Consider the following 15,020-nt stretch of genomic DNA (forward strand, 5'->3'; position numbering starts at 1 on the left):
ACGGTTCACATCTAGTGGAAGCCTTAGGAAGTGCAACTTGACCCCATAGACACTGTATTCAGGAGGCCAAGCTTTGAAAAACTACAAACCTCAGATTTCCCACTTCCTGGTTGGATTTTTCTCAGGTTTTTGCCTGCCATATGAGTTCTGTTATACTCAGACATCATTCAAACAGTTTTAGAAACTTCAGAGTGTTTTCTATCCAATACTACTAATGATATGCATATATTAGCATCTGGGACAGAGTAGGGGGCAGTTCACTCTGGGCGCACTATTCATCCAAAAGTGAAAATGCTGCCCCCTATCCCAAAAAGGATAATCTACATTTACATTTACATTTAAGTCATTTAGCAGACGCTCTTATCCAGAGCGACTTACAAATTGGTGCATTCACCTTATGACATCCAGTGGGACAGTCACTTAACAATAGTGCATCTAAAACTTAGGGGGGTGGGGTGAGAGGGATTACTTAACCTATCCTAGGTATTCCTTAAAGAGGTGGGGTTTCAGGTGTCTCCGGAAGGTGGTGATTGACTCCGCTGTCCTGGCGTCGTGAGGGAGTTTGTTCCACCATTGGGGGGCCAGGGCAGCGAACAGTTTTGACTGGGCTGAGCGGGAGCTGTACTTCCTCAGTGGTAGGGAGGCGAGCAGGCCAGAGGTGGATGAACGCAGTGCCCTTGTTTGGGTGTAGGGCCTGATCAGAGCCTGGAGGTACTGAGGTGCCGTTCCCCTCACAGCTCCGTAGGCAAGCACCATGGTCTTGTAGCGGATGCGAGCTTCAACTGGAAGCCAGTGGAGAGAACGGAGGAGCGGGGTGACGTGAGAGAACTTGGGAAGGTTGAACACCAGACGGGCTGCGGCGTTCTGGATGAGTTGAAGGGGTTTAATGGCACAGGCAGGGAGCCCAGCCAACAGCGAGTTGCAGTAATCCAGACGGGAGATGACAAGTGCCTGGATTAGGACCTGCGCCGCTTCCTGTGTGAGGCAGGGTCGTACTCTGCGGATGTTGTAGAGCATGAACCTACATGAACGGGCCACCGCCTTGATGTTGGTTGAGAACGACAGGGTGTTGTCCAGGATCACGCCAAGGTTCTTGGCGCTCTGGGAGGAGGACACAATGGAGTTGTCAACCGTGATGGCGAGATCATGGAACGGGAACGGGCAGTCCTTCCCCGGGAGGAAGAGCAGCTCCGTCTTGCCGTCTGTCTGTAAACAATTGTTGGAAAAATTACTTGCGTCATGCACAAAGTACATGTCCCAATCAACTTGCCAAAATTATAGTTTGTTAACAAGAAATTTGTGGAGTGGTTGAAAAACCTAAGTTTATCTAAACTCCCGGCTTCAACTGTAACGTAGCATATGTCGTATATTTGAAGATACAGTACATTCAGGGCAAAAGGAAAAACGGACTATGCCGTAGCTTAAAAAACACAAACTCCAAACGTCTTTAAGAATAGTTCTTTATGTATTTCTCACGTGAAACGAATGACCATCATACCACACAAATATAAGCAAGTACTGTTGTAACAGTCAGAGACAACAAACTCTGGAAATTAGTACACAACATAAAATACAGATACCTGTATATAACTGTAAATTATTGCTTGATTGCTACTTCGTGTTCTGGATAACTACAGTACTAGACATAATATTCAGATTTCAACAGAACAGTATACAACAGTAACGGACAGTATTGACCGTTTTGCTTTGTAGACGTTCCAAAAAAAAAATACATTGAGTCAATTTTTAACACGACACAATAAGAATTGATTTGATCGAGCATTTCAGAACTTTTTATTTATTTTTTTATCTTTACATCAACATAAAATTAGAAGCCAACATTTTTTTTAGCTGCATACTGAAACTGGTGTCGGCAACAAAATCACTATAAATGTTTCTCGTTTCGCCTGTGACCCAAAATGCTCCCAGTTTCATAGACAGCAGTCAGTAGAAAACATCAGATCAGCCTCGTCAACATAATCATTATCTTAGTCATCAATCAGCAATATTATCACCAGTCAGCACAACTAGAAAGATTCTGTGCCATTGCATTGTGTTTCAACACTCGCTGGCTGCTTGGTTTTTAGAAGTCACCTCTGAAAGGACAAACGCTTGCACTTGAAATTATGTTCCAGGGACAAACACTAACAAAAACACACATTTGTTCTGTGGTTGCAACCAACCATCATCTCAAAAGACACATTTTCCTGTCTTCCTACCACACCTATTCAGTAGTACACTCCTGCACATATATCCAAAGGCCTCCGAGCCTTCGAAACCCCAGTAGCAAGAGATGTTGAGTGTTAAACTCACGCTGCTCTGCTAGTGAGAAGGCTACCCAGGTGTTCATCTTGAAAAACAGAAGATTCAAAAAATAATAAAAGAAATACAGAACATTCTCTCGAGCAAGACTGCCTCTACAGTGAGAAGAAAAAAAGACTGCCTCTACAGTGAGAAGAAAAAAAGACTGCCTTTACAGTGAGAAAAAAAGACTGCCTTTACAGTGAGAAAAAAAGACTGCCTTTACAGTGAGAAGAAAAAAGACTGCCTTTACAGTGAGAAGAAAAAAAGACTGCCTCTACAGTGAGAAGAAAAAAAGACTGCCTTTACAGTGAGAAAAAAAGACTGCCTTTACAGTGAGAAGAAAAAAGACTGCCTTTACAGTGAGAAGAAAAAAAGACTGCCTTTACAGTGAAAAAAAAAGACTGCCTCTACAGTGAGAAGAAAAAAAGACTGCCTCTACAGTGAGAAGAAAAAAAGACTGCCTTTACAGTGAGAAAAAAAGACTGCCTTTACAGTGAGAAGAAAAAAGACTGCCTTTACAGTGAGAAGAAAAAAAGACTGCCTTTACAGTGAAAAAAAAAGACTGCCTCTACAGTGAGAAGAAAAAAAGACTGCCTTTACAGTGAGAAAAAAAGACTGCCTCTACAGTGAAAAAAAAGACTGCCTTTACAGTGGGAAAAAAAGACTGCCTTTACAGTGAGAAGAAAAAAGACTGCCTTTACAGTGAGAAGAAAAAAGACTGCCTTTACAGTGAGAAGAAAAAAAGACTGCCTCTACAGTGAGAAGGAAAAGGACTGCCTTTACAGTGAGAAGAAAAAAGACTGCCTTTACAGTGAGAAGGAAAAAAGACTGCCTTTACAGTGAGAAAAAAAAGACTGCCTTTACAGTGAGAAGGAAAAAAGACTGCCTTTACAGTGAGAAGAAAAAAGACTGCCTTTACAGCGAGAAGAAAAAAGACTGCCTTTACAGTGAGAAGAAAAAAAGACTGCCTTTACAGTGAGAAGAAAAAAGACTGCCTTTACAGTGAGAAGAAAAAAAGACTGCCTCTACAGTGAGAAGGAAAAGGACTGCCTGTACAGTGAGAAGAAAAGACTGCCTTTTCAGCGAGAAGAAAAAAGACTGCCTTTACAGTGAGAAGAAAAAAGACTGCCTTTACAGTGAGAAGAAAAAAAGACTGCCTCTACAGTGAGAAGGGAAATGACTGCCTTTACAGTGAGAAGAAAAAAGACTGCCTTTACAGTGAGAAGAAAAGACTGCCTTTACAGTGAGAAGAAAAAAGACTGCTGACAATAAAGTGCTCGCATGCAGACAGACCAATAACAGACACATGACATTATAGTTGACATTTTATGCTTGTTGTTATTCAAAGTGCATGGTCAGGAGAAACATCTATCATTCTGGTAAAAGTTACTCTTAAATTTACTCCTGAGATATTTAGGATAGGATTCAAATGAATGACTAAAAGCACAGTAAATTAATTAATTATTAATTTTATTTGGGAGTTGCTGTGAGCAAAGTAACAACTGTTAATGCAGCACTATTCCAAATTAGAGTCATTTGCTCTAGGGGCGCTGTACTACTATGGCTGACCCTGTAAAACACATTTCATGTGACAATAAAACTAATTTTTAATAACTTTTTAATTTTTTTTAACTTTCTCTTTAGTTTCTTGAGTTTCCAAAGGTTTGTGCTGTGACTGCAAGGTGAGATGAAGGCTTTGGTTGATATCTCCACAAACTTTTTCAATTTCTCACCAACGCTTAATGTCAATCATTAAAACCTAATGGACTATTTCCACCTAATGACTATTGAGCTATTTACAGCATGAACTAAGAAGCAGTCTTACATTTTAAGAGCTGACAGAGGAAAATCAGGACATTCCTTTAGTATAGCTCCAGAGATTGAGAGATTTTTCAGTATAAAACAAGCCATATAGGTCTGAGAAGAAGAAAGCTGTGTTGATATCATAAAAAGACCCCAAAACATTACCGGAAATATGGAATAAAAATAAATGCCCTCTGAAAATGTCAACACTCCTGTCGGAGATTAGTCTTAGCCTTTACTTCTACTCTAAAGCCCAACTCTTAGCTTTTACTTCTACTCTAGAGCCCAACTCTTAGCCTTTACTTCAACTCTAAAGCTTAACTCTTAGTTTTTTCTTCTACTCTAAAGCCCAACTCTTTGTCTTTACTTCTATCCTAAAGCCCAACTCTTAGGCTTTTACTCACACTGTAAAGGTCTCATTCACTCTGTCTTTTTACTCACCCAGCCAGCCTCTCCCCTCTCACCTGACACTATAAAACTAGAGATATGCGTGTCGTCAAAAGCTTCATTCCATTTCCCTGTCATCTTGACCAGTATAAAATGCCTCAGCTCCCGACTATGTTAGTAAGCATGCAAAAAAACAATTGTTTGTGGTATCAAATACATTTTAAGAAGAATGCACACCTAGTTCAGCAACACTTCAATAGACACCTCTTTGATTAAAAGGACATAAGCAGACCCCTCCCCAAAAATGAAATAAAATGCAAACACCACCACAACTTTGTTACCACATGGCCACCTGTTGCTAATTAGTGTGACATCCATAGGTTCCTTTGCTTTATATAACAGTTTAGTGTTTGAGTCTCTGTAGGAGTATGTTCTTATATATACATGAAGACAAGAAGAGGAATACCAGACAACCAATCCTCATTCTCTGTTAGCAGAAACAACCAATCAGCTGATATCATAATTAGCAGAAGAAGAACAGACAAACAATCAGAAGAACAAATGTATATAAAAAAAGTTTAAAAACTCAAAACCTCATTAGAGGTATAGCATGTCCCCGAAAGACCACTGCGTGACACAACTAACCAGTGACAGTAAGCAGGAAGGAAATAAGTACTACTACAGAAGAACTACTACAGATGTACTACTACAGAAGTACTACTACAGAAGAACTACTACAGAAGTACTACTACAGAAGTACTACTACAGAAGAACTACTACAGATGTACTACTACAGAAGAACTACTACAGAAGTACTACTACAGAAGAACTACTACAGAAGTACTACTACAGAAGTACTACTACAGAAGTACTACTACAGAAGAACTACTACAGATGTACTACTACAGAAGAACTACTACAGATGTACTACTACAGAAGTACTACTACAGAAGAACTACTACAGATGTACTACTACAGAAGAACTACTACAGATGTACTACTACAGAAGTACTACTACAGAAGAACTACTACAGATGAGAGCTGAGTGTATCATCTATGACAGGGGGCCTGCTTTAGGAGGACAAGTTGTTACATTACTGCCCCTGGCTGATCCGAGGTCAGGGGTCAAGAGTTAGGCCCCCTCAACCCTCCCTCCCTTTCCTTTGAGTGTGATGAGTGTGTGTAAATCTCATCCATCCTCCATCGTCCATACAGGCCAGGCCGCCTCATCCCATCCAATAGCCATGCTCCCTCCACAAACACCACCAACTGTCTGCTGTTTGTGTGTTTTGGGTTGAACTGAAATGAGGGGCGTTGTCTTGCTGTGCGACTCCTGAGACAGAGAAGACAGGGCTTGGTGCGTGTGTGTGTTGGGGTCGTAGGAGTGGGGTCCGTAACGGGCGTCCTAGTTCAGGACTTGCGACGGGCCGTCGGGGCGCCGGGTTTGGATGATCTGCTGTTTCTGCTTGGGCCGCGCTTCGTCGTTGTCATCCTCTGCATCGCTGTCGCACACATGCACCACAACGCTGGGGGTTGACTCAGTGCCCGCATGCAGTTCATACTTCTCCCCTAAAGAAGGAGAGGGTAGGCAGGGATGAGAGAGACAGCGAAGGATAGAGAAAGAGAGAGAGAAAAGGGGTAAAGGGGTTGAGAAAGAGAAGAGAGAAAAGGGGTAGAAAGGGGTTGAAAAAGAGAAGAGAGCGTGAGAAAGAGAGAGAGAAAAGGGGTAAAGGGGTTGAGAAAGAGAGAGAGAAAAGGGGTAAAGGGGTTGAGAAAGAGAGAGAGAAAAGGGGTAAAGGGGTTGAGAAAGAGAGAGAGAAAAGGGGTAAAGGGGTTGAGAAAGAGAGAGAGAAAAGGGGTAAAGGGGTTGAGAAAGAGAGAAGAAAAGGGGTAAAGGGGTTGAGAAAGAGAGAGAGAAAAGGGGTAAAGGGGTTGAGAAAGAGAGAGAGAAAAGGGGTAAAGGGGTTGAGAAAGAGAGAGAGAAAAGGGGTAAAGGGGTTGAGAAAGAGAGAGAGAAAAGGGGTAAAGGGGTTGAGAAAGAGAAGAGAGAAAAGAGGTAAAGGGGTTGAGAAAGAGAAGAGAGAAAAGGGGTAGAAAGGGGTTGAGAAAGAGAAGAGGGTGTGAGAAAGAGAGAGAGAAAAGGGTTAGAAAGGGGTTGAGAAAGAGAAGAGAGAAAGAAAAACCGACAAAGACTTTAATACACCAGACTTGATTTGCCATCAACAGCCCTACATCATCATTCCATGGCCAATGAAAGTCTGATCTACAATTGAAGCAGATTGAACAGACTGCAGGACAGATCCAAGCTTATGGTACCAGAGATAGAGGAGCCTGTAAATAAGCCCAACAGTCATTAAAAAAACAACGCTAACCCCTAAGCCACAGGATCAGAAAATCAAATTAAATCACATTTGAATGGTTGCATACACATATTTAGCAGATGTTATTGCAGGTGTAGCGAAATGCTTGGATAACATGGCTCCTCTAGAACTATGAACTGAGTGTTAGCCTAGCACTTGTTGAAAGAGGGAACCTCCCCTGCGATGGCTGACGTTATCAGCTGGAATAACACTGGCTGGCTGGCTGCAGCCTAATGAAATGTACTGCAGGCTAGGATAGGATCACACTGGCTCTTGTTGCTATCATGTGCCCAACTACTACAATAGGGGAGGAGACAGAATACACACATATATATATATATATATATATAGATATATAGAGTTGAAGTCAGAAATTTACATACACATAGGTTGGAGTCATTAAAACTTGTTTTTCAACCACTCCAAATATGACTTGTTAAAACCTCTTGGTGACAGGGGGCAGTATTTTCACATCCTGATGAAAAGCATGCCCAAATTCAACTGCCTGCTACTCATTCTCAGAAGATAAGATATGCATATTATTAGTAGATTTGGATAGAAAAACACTCAGAAGTTTTTAAAACTGTTTGAATCATGACTGTGAGTATAACAGAACTTATTTAGCAGGCGAAACCCCGAGGACAAACCATTCAGATTTGTTTTTTTTAGGTCACTCTCTTTTCAATGAGTTTTCATTGGGAATCCGGATTTCTAAGGGACCTTCTTGCAGTTCCTATCGCTTCCATTGGATGTCATCAGTCTTTAGAAATTGGTTAAGGTTTTTCCTTTGTGTAATGAAGAAGTAGCCCTGTTCAGAACGAGGGTCACTTGTAGTGTACTGTTAGATAGAGGCGCGTGACCAGAAAGCTAGCTAATCAAATCAAATCAAATGTATTTATATAGCCCTTCGTACATCAGCTGATATCTCAAAGTGCTGTACAGAAACCCAGCCTAAAACCCCAAACAGCAAGCAATGCAGGTGTAGAAGCACGGTGGCTAGGAAAAACTCCCTAGAAAGGCCAAAACCTAGGAAGAAACCTAGAGAGGAACCAGGCTATGTGGGGTGGCCAGTCCTCTTCTGGCTGTGCCGGGTGGAGATTATAACAGAACATGGCCAAGATGTTCAAATGTTCATAAATGACCAGCATGGTCGAATAATAACAAGGCAGAACAGTTGAAACTGGAGCAGCAGCACAGTCAGGTGGACCGGGGACAGCAAGGAGTGGTCTGCAGTGGTCTGCTACAGTTTGTTTTCCTCCTGTATTGAACACAGATAATCCCGTCTTCAATTGTATTGATTATTTACGTTACAAAATACCTAAAGTTGTATGACAAAAGTAGTTTGAAATGTTTTTCCCCATGTGTACAGTGCCTTGCGAAAGTATTCGGCCCCCTTGAACTTTGCGACCTTTTGCCACATTTCAGGCTTCAAACATAAAGATATTAAACTGTAATTTTTTGTGAAGAATCAACAACAAGTGGGACACAATCATGAAGTGGAACGACATTTATTGGATATTTCAAACTTTTTAACAAATCAAAAACTGAAAAATTGGGCGTGCAAAATTATTCAGCCCCTTTACTTTCAGTGCAGCAAACTCTCTCCAGAAGTTCAGTGAGGATCTCTGAATGATCCAATGTTGACCTAAATGACTAATGATGATAAATACAATCCACCTGTGTGTAATCAAGTCTCCGTATAAATGCACCTGCACTGTGATAGTCTCAGAGGTCCGTTGTGAGAATGGGGGTTGAGAATGGGGGTTGAAAATGCTTCGAGAGAATCCGAAAGTGAAGGTGGAGGTAGGGGACGATTATGGCCAAGGAGGTGCGTGTGCATGGACGTCGGAGGATCTGGCTGAGGAGATCGCCAGGGCGTCGGAGCCCAGAGGCCACTTGAGATAGGACGTTAGAGTGATGGCGGCTGAAGCAGGCACGAGTCCTTCGTCGACTGTGCTTCGCGCGGATTCTGGTGGGTGGACCGAAGGGGTGACGTCGACGCGGCGGGACGAGGAATCTGGGGCTCAGGATGTAAACAAACATGGCGGCGCCCAGTTCCCGGCTGCGTATCTGTTAAGACCCTAACCCTGAAATATTCCGTTAAGGCGGATTGGGAAGCTTTTCATGCTCAGTTTGAACTGTTAGCTCATTTTAGATGGTGGTCGAATGAAGAAAGGGCACTGCAGTTGGCTTTATGCCTCACGGATGATGCTCTGGCCTGTTTCATATTGATTAGCCCCGAGGACAGACATGATTATGGGGATTTAGTGGGAGCACTGAGGAGGCGCTATGGACAGTGTGTACAGCCCGGGCTGCTGCGCTCCGAACTGAGTAATAGACACAGGCAGCCTGGAGAGCCTCTACGGGTGCTAGCTAATGACATTGAGAGCCTGTCTCGGCGGGCATATGCTCACATGCCCCCCTCCGTGCAGAGTGAGCTAGCACGGGACCAGTTCATACTGGCACTCTCTCATACGGAGCTGCGCATACAGATCCAGCTGGCTCATCGTGAGTCATTGCAGATAGCCTCGGAGATTACTTTGGAGAGGGAGCTGGTATGGGCTGGGGCTTCAGCTGGGGCTTTGGTGGGGGTGCAGGGAGACAGACTCTCTGTGCGGGCTGTGGGGCAGAGCAGTCCAGAGCTGGAAAAGCCTGCATGGGTGGCTGAAATGACAGAACTCACCCGTGCTGTATTGCTACAGGCGGCACGAAACACACGCCCTGAACCCAGGGTCTGCTGGGGTTGTAGCCAGCCAGGATTGCCCCATGTTCCCCAGAGCTCAGGGAAACAGCTCAAAGACCGGGTAGTGCCGACCCCTTGCTTTCTATCCCAACCACCATCATCTTCAGCGGGAGACCACTGGCACAGACGGGGAAGCAAGGCTCCACTTCTCCCAGAAGCAGACGAGGGCAAGCGACTGGAGCCTGTTGTTGTGGTGGGCTGGACCTGTGTTGGGGACGTTTGTCATGTCCCTGTCACTGCTCTGCCCTGGTGGACACTGGTCCACAGTAACTCTGGTGAGGCCGGATATTGTGCCAGGTTGGACTCAGTGCGAGCACACAACTGTGCAGCTCCGCACAGTCACAGGTGTGCTGGCACCCATGAAAGGGAAGGGAATAATGACTCTGACAGTGGGGGGCAGGTCTGTGCCTCATTCTGTGTGGGTGGCGGCTGTGCAGGACCCTTGTATACTGGGGTTGGACTTTCTTAGGAGCACAGGCTGCCAGTTAGACATAAATGGGGGCACACAGCTTCCAGGGAGGGCCGGCAGTCACCATGGCTCCCCCCAACAAACCCTTTACTCCAACAGTTAGAGCAGCAGAGACTCATGGCTGCCCCCCTCCCCCACATCTGTGTGTTACATTCCCCCAGCTACCTCCACGACACAGCCCTCTGTGACCCCAGATGGGAGAGGAGAGGACACTGTGAGGGAGATATGGGGGAGAAACTGTGTTGGTCTTGACCCCGAGCAGCAGGAACGGTTGTGGCAGTTGCTGTTTGAATGCAGAGACAGCTTTGCGCTGAGTGAGGAGGAGGTGGGTCAGACTCATCTGGTGCAGCATGAGCGACACAGGTGATGCTCGACCCATCAAGATGCGTCTCCGCCTTATCCCGCTGGCACACCAGGAGGCGGCAGACGAGGCTGTGTGGGAGATGCAGCGGGCAGAGTTCATCGAGCCCTCAGACAGCCCCTGGGTGGCGCCAGTCGTCATGGTTACTAAGAAGGCGGGGCAAGCTGAGGTTCTGTGTGGACTACAGGCGGCTGAATGAGGTAACCAGGAAGGACTCATACCCCATACCACGTATCAATGAGTCGCTGGACCTGGTTAGAGGGTCCGCCTGCTTCTCCTCACTAGACCTCAGCAGTGGCTACTGGCAGGTGCCCCTCTCCCCAGAGGCCAGAGCCAAAACGGCATTCTCCACTAACAGAGGACACTGGCAGTTCAAGGTCCTGTGCTTCGGCCTGTGCAACGCCCCAGCTACTTTTGAGCGTTTGATGGACAGGGTGCTGGATGGCATCCCCCAACAGCAGTGTCTGGTATACCTCAATGACATCCTGGCACATGGCAGCTCCTTCCAGTCAGCCCTGGTGGCGCTTTGGCGTGTGCTGGAGCGGGTGGCTGCCGCAGGTCTGAAGCTCCACCCGAGAAGTATCACTTCATGAAGCTCCACCCGAGAAGTGTCACTTCACTTCAAGAGGTGTCCTTCTTGGGCCACAGAGTGGGGAAGGCCTTCACTTGGACCGTGGAGTGTGATGAGGCCTTCAACACCTTCAAACGTGCACTGATCGAGGCCCAATGCTCGCTCCCCCTGACCTCACCTTGCCGTTTATCCTGGACACAGATGCGAGCAATGTGGGCATGGGTGGGGTGCTGGCGCAGGTGGGGCCACAGGGGGAGAGAGTGGTGGCGTACTTCAGCAAAACAAACACGAGCGCCGCTACTGTGTCCTTTACTGTAAGGACTGACCACTCTGCTCTCCAGTGGCTCATGTCGTTCAGAGAGCCAGAGGGGCAGGTGGCTCGCTGGTTGGAGGAGCTTCAGCCATATGACTTCACAGTGGTGCACAGGGCAGGGGCACGCAGCTCCAACGCCGACGCCATGTCCAGTCGGCCCTGTACTGCAGACAGCTGCCGCCACTGTGGGCGGAGAGAGGGACGGGAGAGAGCTGTGTGCAGAGGAGGGGATCTGTGCCACAGTGTTTCGGGCGAGCGGGCCTGTCTGCTGTGAGCTGCAGACTGTCGACGTGGCTGAATGGGGGCAGTAGCAGGGACGGGACACAGACCTACAGCCAGGGCTACAGTGGGTAGAGGAGCAGGTGAGGCCACCATGGGAAGAGGTGACAGCGTTCTCACTCGCGACCAAAGGGTTGTGGTCAAAGTTTGAGAGACTGCGGCTGGCTGATGGCGTGCTACAGCGGGCATGGAAGGAGTCAGCTATGGGAGAGGAGATTTGGCAGGTGGTGATCCTAAAAGCACTGCGAGAGGCGGTGTTCCAGAGTACTCATGGGGGGGTGGGGACAGGACACTTTGGGGTCACAAAAACACTCCGCCGCCTCCGTCAGGGCTTTTACGGGGGCAGCACAAGAGGGATGTGGAGGACTTTTTGCTGCCGCTCTGACCACTGCACAGTGAGAAATGCCCCCCCAGGCCGCTCTCATGCTCAGCTCCAACAGTTCCCAGTGGGAGCTCCCATGGAGAGGGTGGGAGTGGATGTAGCTGGGCCGTTCCACACCACAGGAGTCAGAGACCATTGTCGACGCCCTGACAGCGGGGATGTTCAGCAGGTTTGCAGAGTCCATCCACAGCGACCAAAGCAGAAACTTTGAGTCCCGTGTGTTCGCCACCATGTGTGAGAGGCTGGGTATGCACAAGAACCGCACTACTCCTCTCCATCCTCAAAGTGATGGCCTTGTGGAGCGCTTCAACAAAACGCTTGGACAGCAGCTGGCCATCGTCTCTGCCAAACACCAGCGTGACTGAGACACCTGTCTATGGTCCTCATGGCATGCTGCTCCGCTGTCCAAGACTCCACCTCCTGCACGCCTCCTCATGCTGGGGAGAGAAATCCTCACCCCTGCGGAGATGGCGTTTGGTCGGCCCCTGGATAGCCCTCATGTTCCCCCGGGGCCGGAGTATGCCCGGAGACTCCAGGACCGTCTGGAGACAGCCCACACCTTCGCCAGAGAGCAGCTGGTGAATGCAGGTGTGAGGCAGAAGAGGGACTATGACGTGCACACCCGGGGAAGGCACTTTGTGGCTGGGGAGCTGGTCTGGGTCTACAGCCCCCTGAGAAAGAAAGGCAGATGCCCCAAGTTGGACAGTCATTGGGTGGGGCCCTGCAGCATCCTGGAGAGGGTAGGGGAGGTTGTTTACCGGGTGCAGCTCCCTCCCTGTGTCACCGCGTGGTTCCCTGAAGCCACGGACTGTATTCCCCTTTCCTGCTTCCTTGTCCCCCATATCCCTTCCTTCATCCCCTGGGTCCCAGAGGGGCAGCCCCCTGCCACGGATGGAGCCCCCTGTTTCACATCTGGACACTTTGCGACCATCACGGCCACGCAGGCAAAGGAGACCTCTGGGTCGCTTCAGAGACATTGTTTGTTCCCTCGGGGACGAGGGACTTTGTGGTCGGGGGGGCTGTGTAGGGACCCGCACAGACAGCTGTGTGTTATGTGTTAGGCTAATAGTGGGTTGTGTTGTACTGTACCAGTGTTCGCAAGGTCCGACATGCCAATCAACCTGCTATCTGCCAATCACGGGAATGCCTGGAATGTTCTGATGCCTGGCATTCTGGCTGTTGGCGGAGTGGCGTGGAGGGGGATTGGGCAGGGGGATGGAGCATTGGAAGTTAAAACCAGGTTTAGCTATTGTTCTCTCTCTTACGTCTGGCGTTCACAAGAGAAGGTCACGGTTGGTTTATGGGGTATCTTTCATTTATTTGGCGTGGGATACGGCAAAACAGTATTCTGTGTAAATTGGGTTAATAAACCGTCAATTCGTAAACTCAAGCCTCAGTCTGGACAATTGTTCCTTTATGATCTAGTCAGGTCAATATATATACACACACATTTTATCCATGCCATAACAGTAATGTCCTGTTAATATTTAACAGGACATTACTGTTAAGGCATTGATTAAATGTTATATGATTCCTAAAAAATACAGCCAGTATCAGTACATAAAATTAAGGTATCACAGATAAGATTTGATGTAGTGCTGTGGGATCCGGAGAATCCCCGGGTTAAGCAACACAAATGCATATGCAGATTGCATCACAGTTGCCATGGAGACCAGACAGGGCCAAGGGAAACATGAGAAGAGGTTTCCCCTACTACCGTCTGACTGAAAAATGCCCCGTTTTGTTTTGGCATGGTCACTACCACAGGCGGCCAGCAGAGAGAGCCAGCGGGCCACACTGCAGCAGAGCACTAATATGATTTAGAGGCAGGCTAAAGAAGCCCAAGCAAGAACCAAGGTCTATTTCCTGATGCCTTCTGGTGTTACCATAGTAACGGCACTGCAACATGGTAAATCATGTAATGCAGGAATCATTATTCTTTCCTGTAATGCATTATGCTGAGGGGCTGGGGGAGGTGCATAAAAGATGAAGCCAAGTCAAAGCAATGCTGAATGCTTTGACAGCCATTCAGGTTTGTAGGTAGACCAGATAGAGGCACTCAAAGTGCTGCAATATTCAGATGTCTGGATTTCCAGACAACCGCAGACAAAAACCCAGGCTGGGAGTGGCCAAGACAATCTCTTTGACTCCTGAACCTACTAAATCATATAAAGGAGTAACTAACTAGATCGTCTGTCTGCCGTTAAGTTCGTATATTACTGGTGAGAGGGGATTCCTTTCCATAGATAACCAGGGTCTATACCATCGTAAACAAATACAATAATAATCTGTATATTCTTCCGAAGTGTGCACTTGTTCACATTCCTTCATAGGGATCTCAAAAGCATACTCCTTGCATCCATTCTCCTCTCTCCTCATCTCAAAACCCATTGGAGGAGAAGTTCAAAGGGGAGGAGACGAGGAAGGAAATGGCTGCAGTAAGAAACATGGTGGAAACTGCCTTCTAGCTCAATGCTTTCACATTTGTTGGGGAGATGTGTACCAGTTCACACTTCAGTAGAAAGGACACAGTATTGGGCCGCACAGACAAAACTCCAGATGACACAGTGAAGCATTCTGAGAACCCGGTGACCTCTTGAACCATGTGACACTACTGCCCTGTCTCCAGTAGAAAGAACACTCCCTGTTTGATATGGCTGGCATTTCTAAAAGGTCACCTCCTGAATGCCAACGCTAGCCCTTTACCTAGCAAGAGAGACAGGGACAGAGTATGGCACATGCTAGCCCTTTACCTAGCAAGAGAGACAGGGACAGAGTATGGCCAACGCTAGCCCTTTACCTAGCAAGAGAGACAGGGACAGAGTATGGCCAACGCTAGCCCTTTACCTAGCAAGAGAGACAGGGACAGAGTATGGCCAACGCTAGCCCTTTACCTAGCAAGAGAGAGAGGGACAGAGTATGGCCAACGCTAACCCTTTACCTAGCAAGAGAGACAGGGACAGAGTATGGCCAACGCTAGCCCTTTAGCTAGCAAGAGAGACAGGGACAGAGTATGGCCAACGCTAGCCCTTTACCTAGCAAGAGAGA

The 15,020-nt window shown here is 47.1% G+C and overlaps 1 protein-coding gene across 5 annotated transcripts in view; it reads right to left on the reverse strand.

The window, feature by feature from the left end:
* Nucleotides 1-5,425: 5,425 nt before the first annotated feature.
* The window catches only part of LOC124001290 (calcipressin-3-like), a 77,126-nt gene continuing 67,531 nt past the window's right edge, over nt 5,426-15,020 (reverse strand). For all 5 annotated transcript variants that reach the window (XM_046307959.1, XM_046307958.1, XM_046307960.1 and 2 more), the window contains one exon: nt 5,426-6,063. In XM_046307959.1, coding sequence (XP_046163915.1) covers nt 5,900-6,063 — 164 coding nt within the window. In that variant the 3' untranslated portion in view covers nt 5,426-5,899. The remainder of the gene's footprint in view (nt 6,064-15,020) is intronic.

Source organism: Oncorhynchus gorbuscha, linkage group LG17 (genome assembly GCF_021184085.1).
Source record: "Oncorhynchus gorbuscha isolate QuinsamMale2020 ecotype Even-year linkage group LG17, OgorEven_v1.0, whole genome shotgun sequence".
Lineage (NCBI taxonomy): Eukaryota > Metazoa > Chordata > Actinopteri > Salmoniformes > Salmonidae > Oncorhynchus > Oncorhynchus gorbuscha.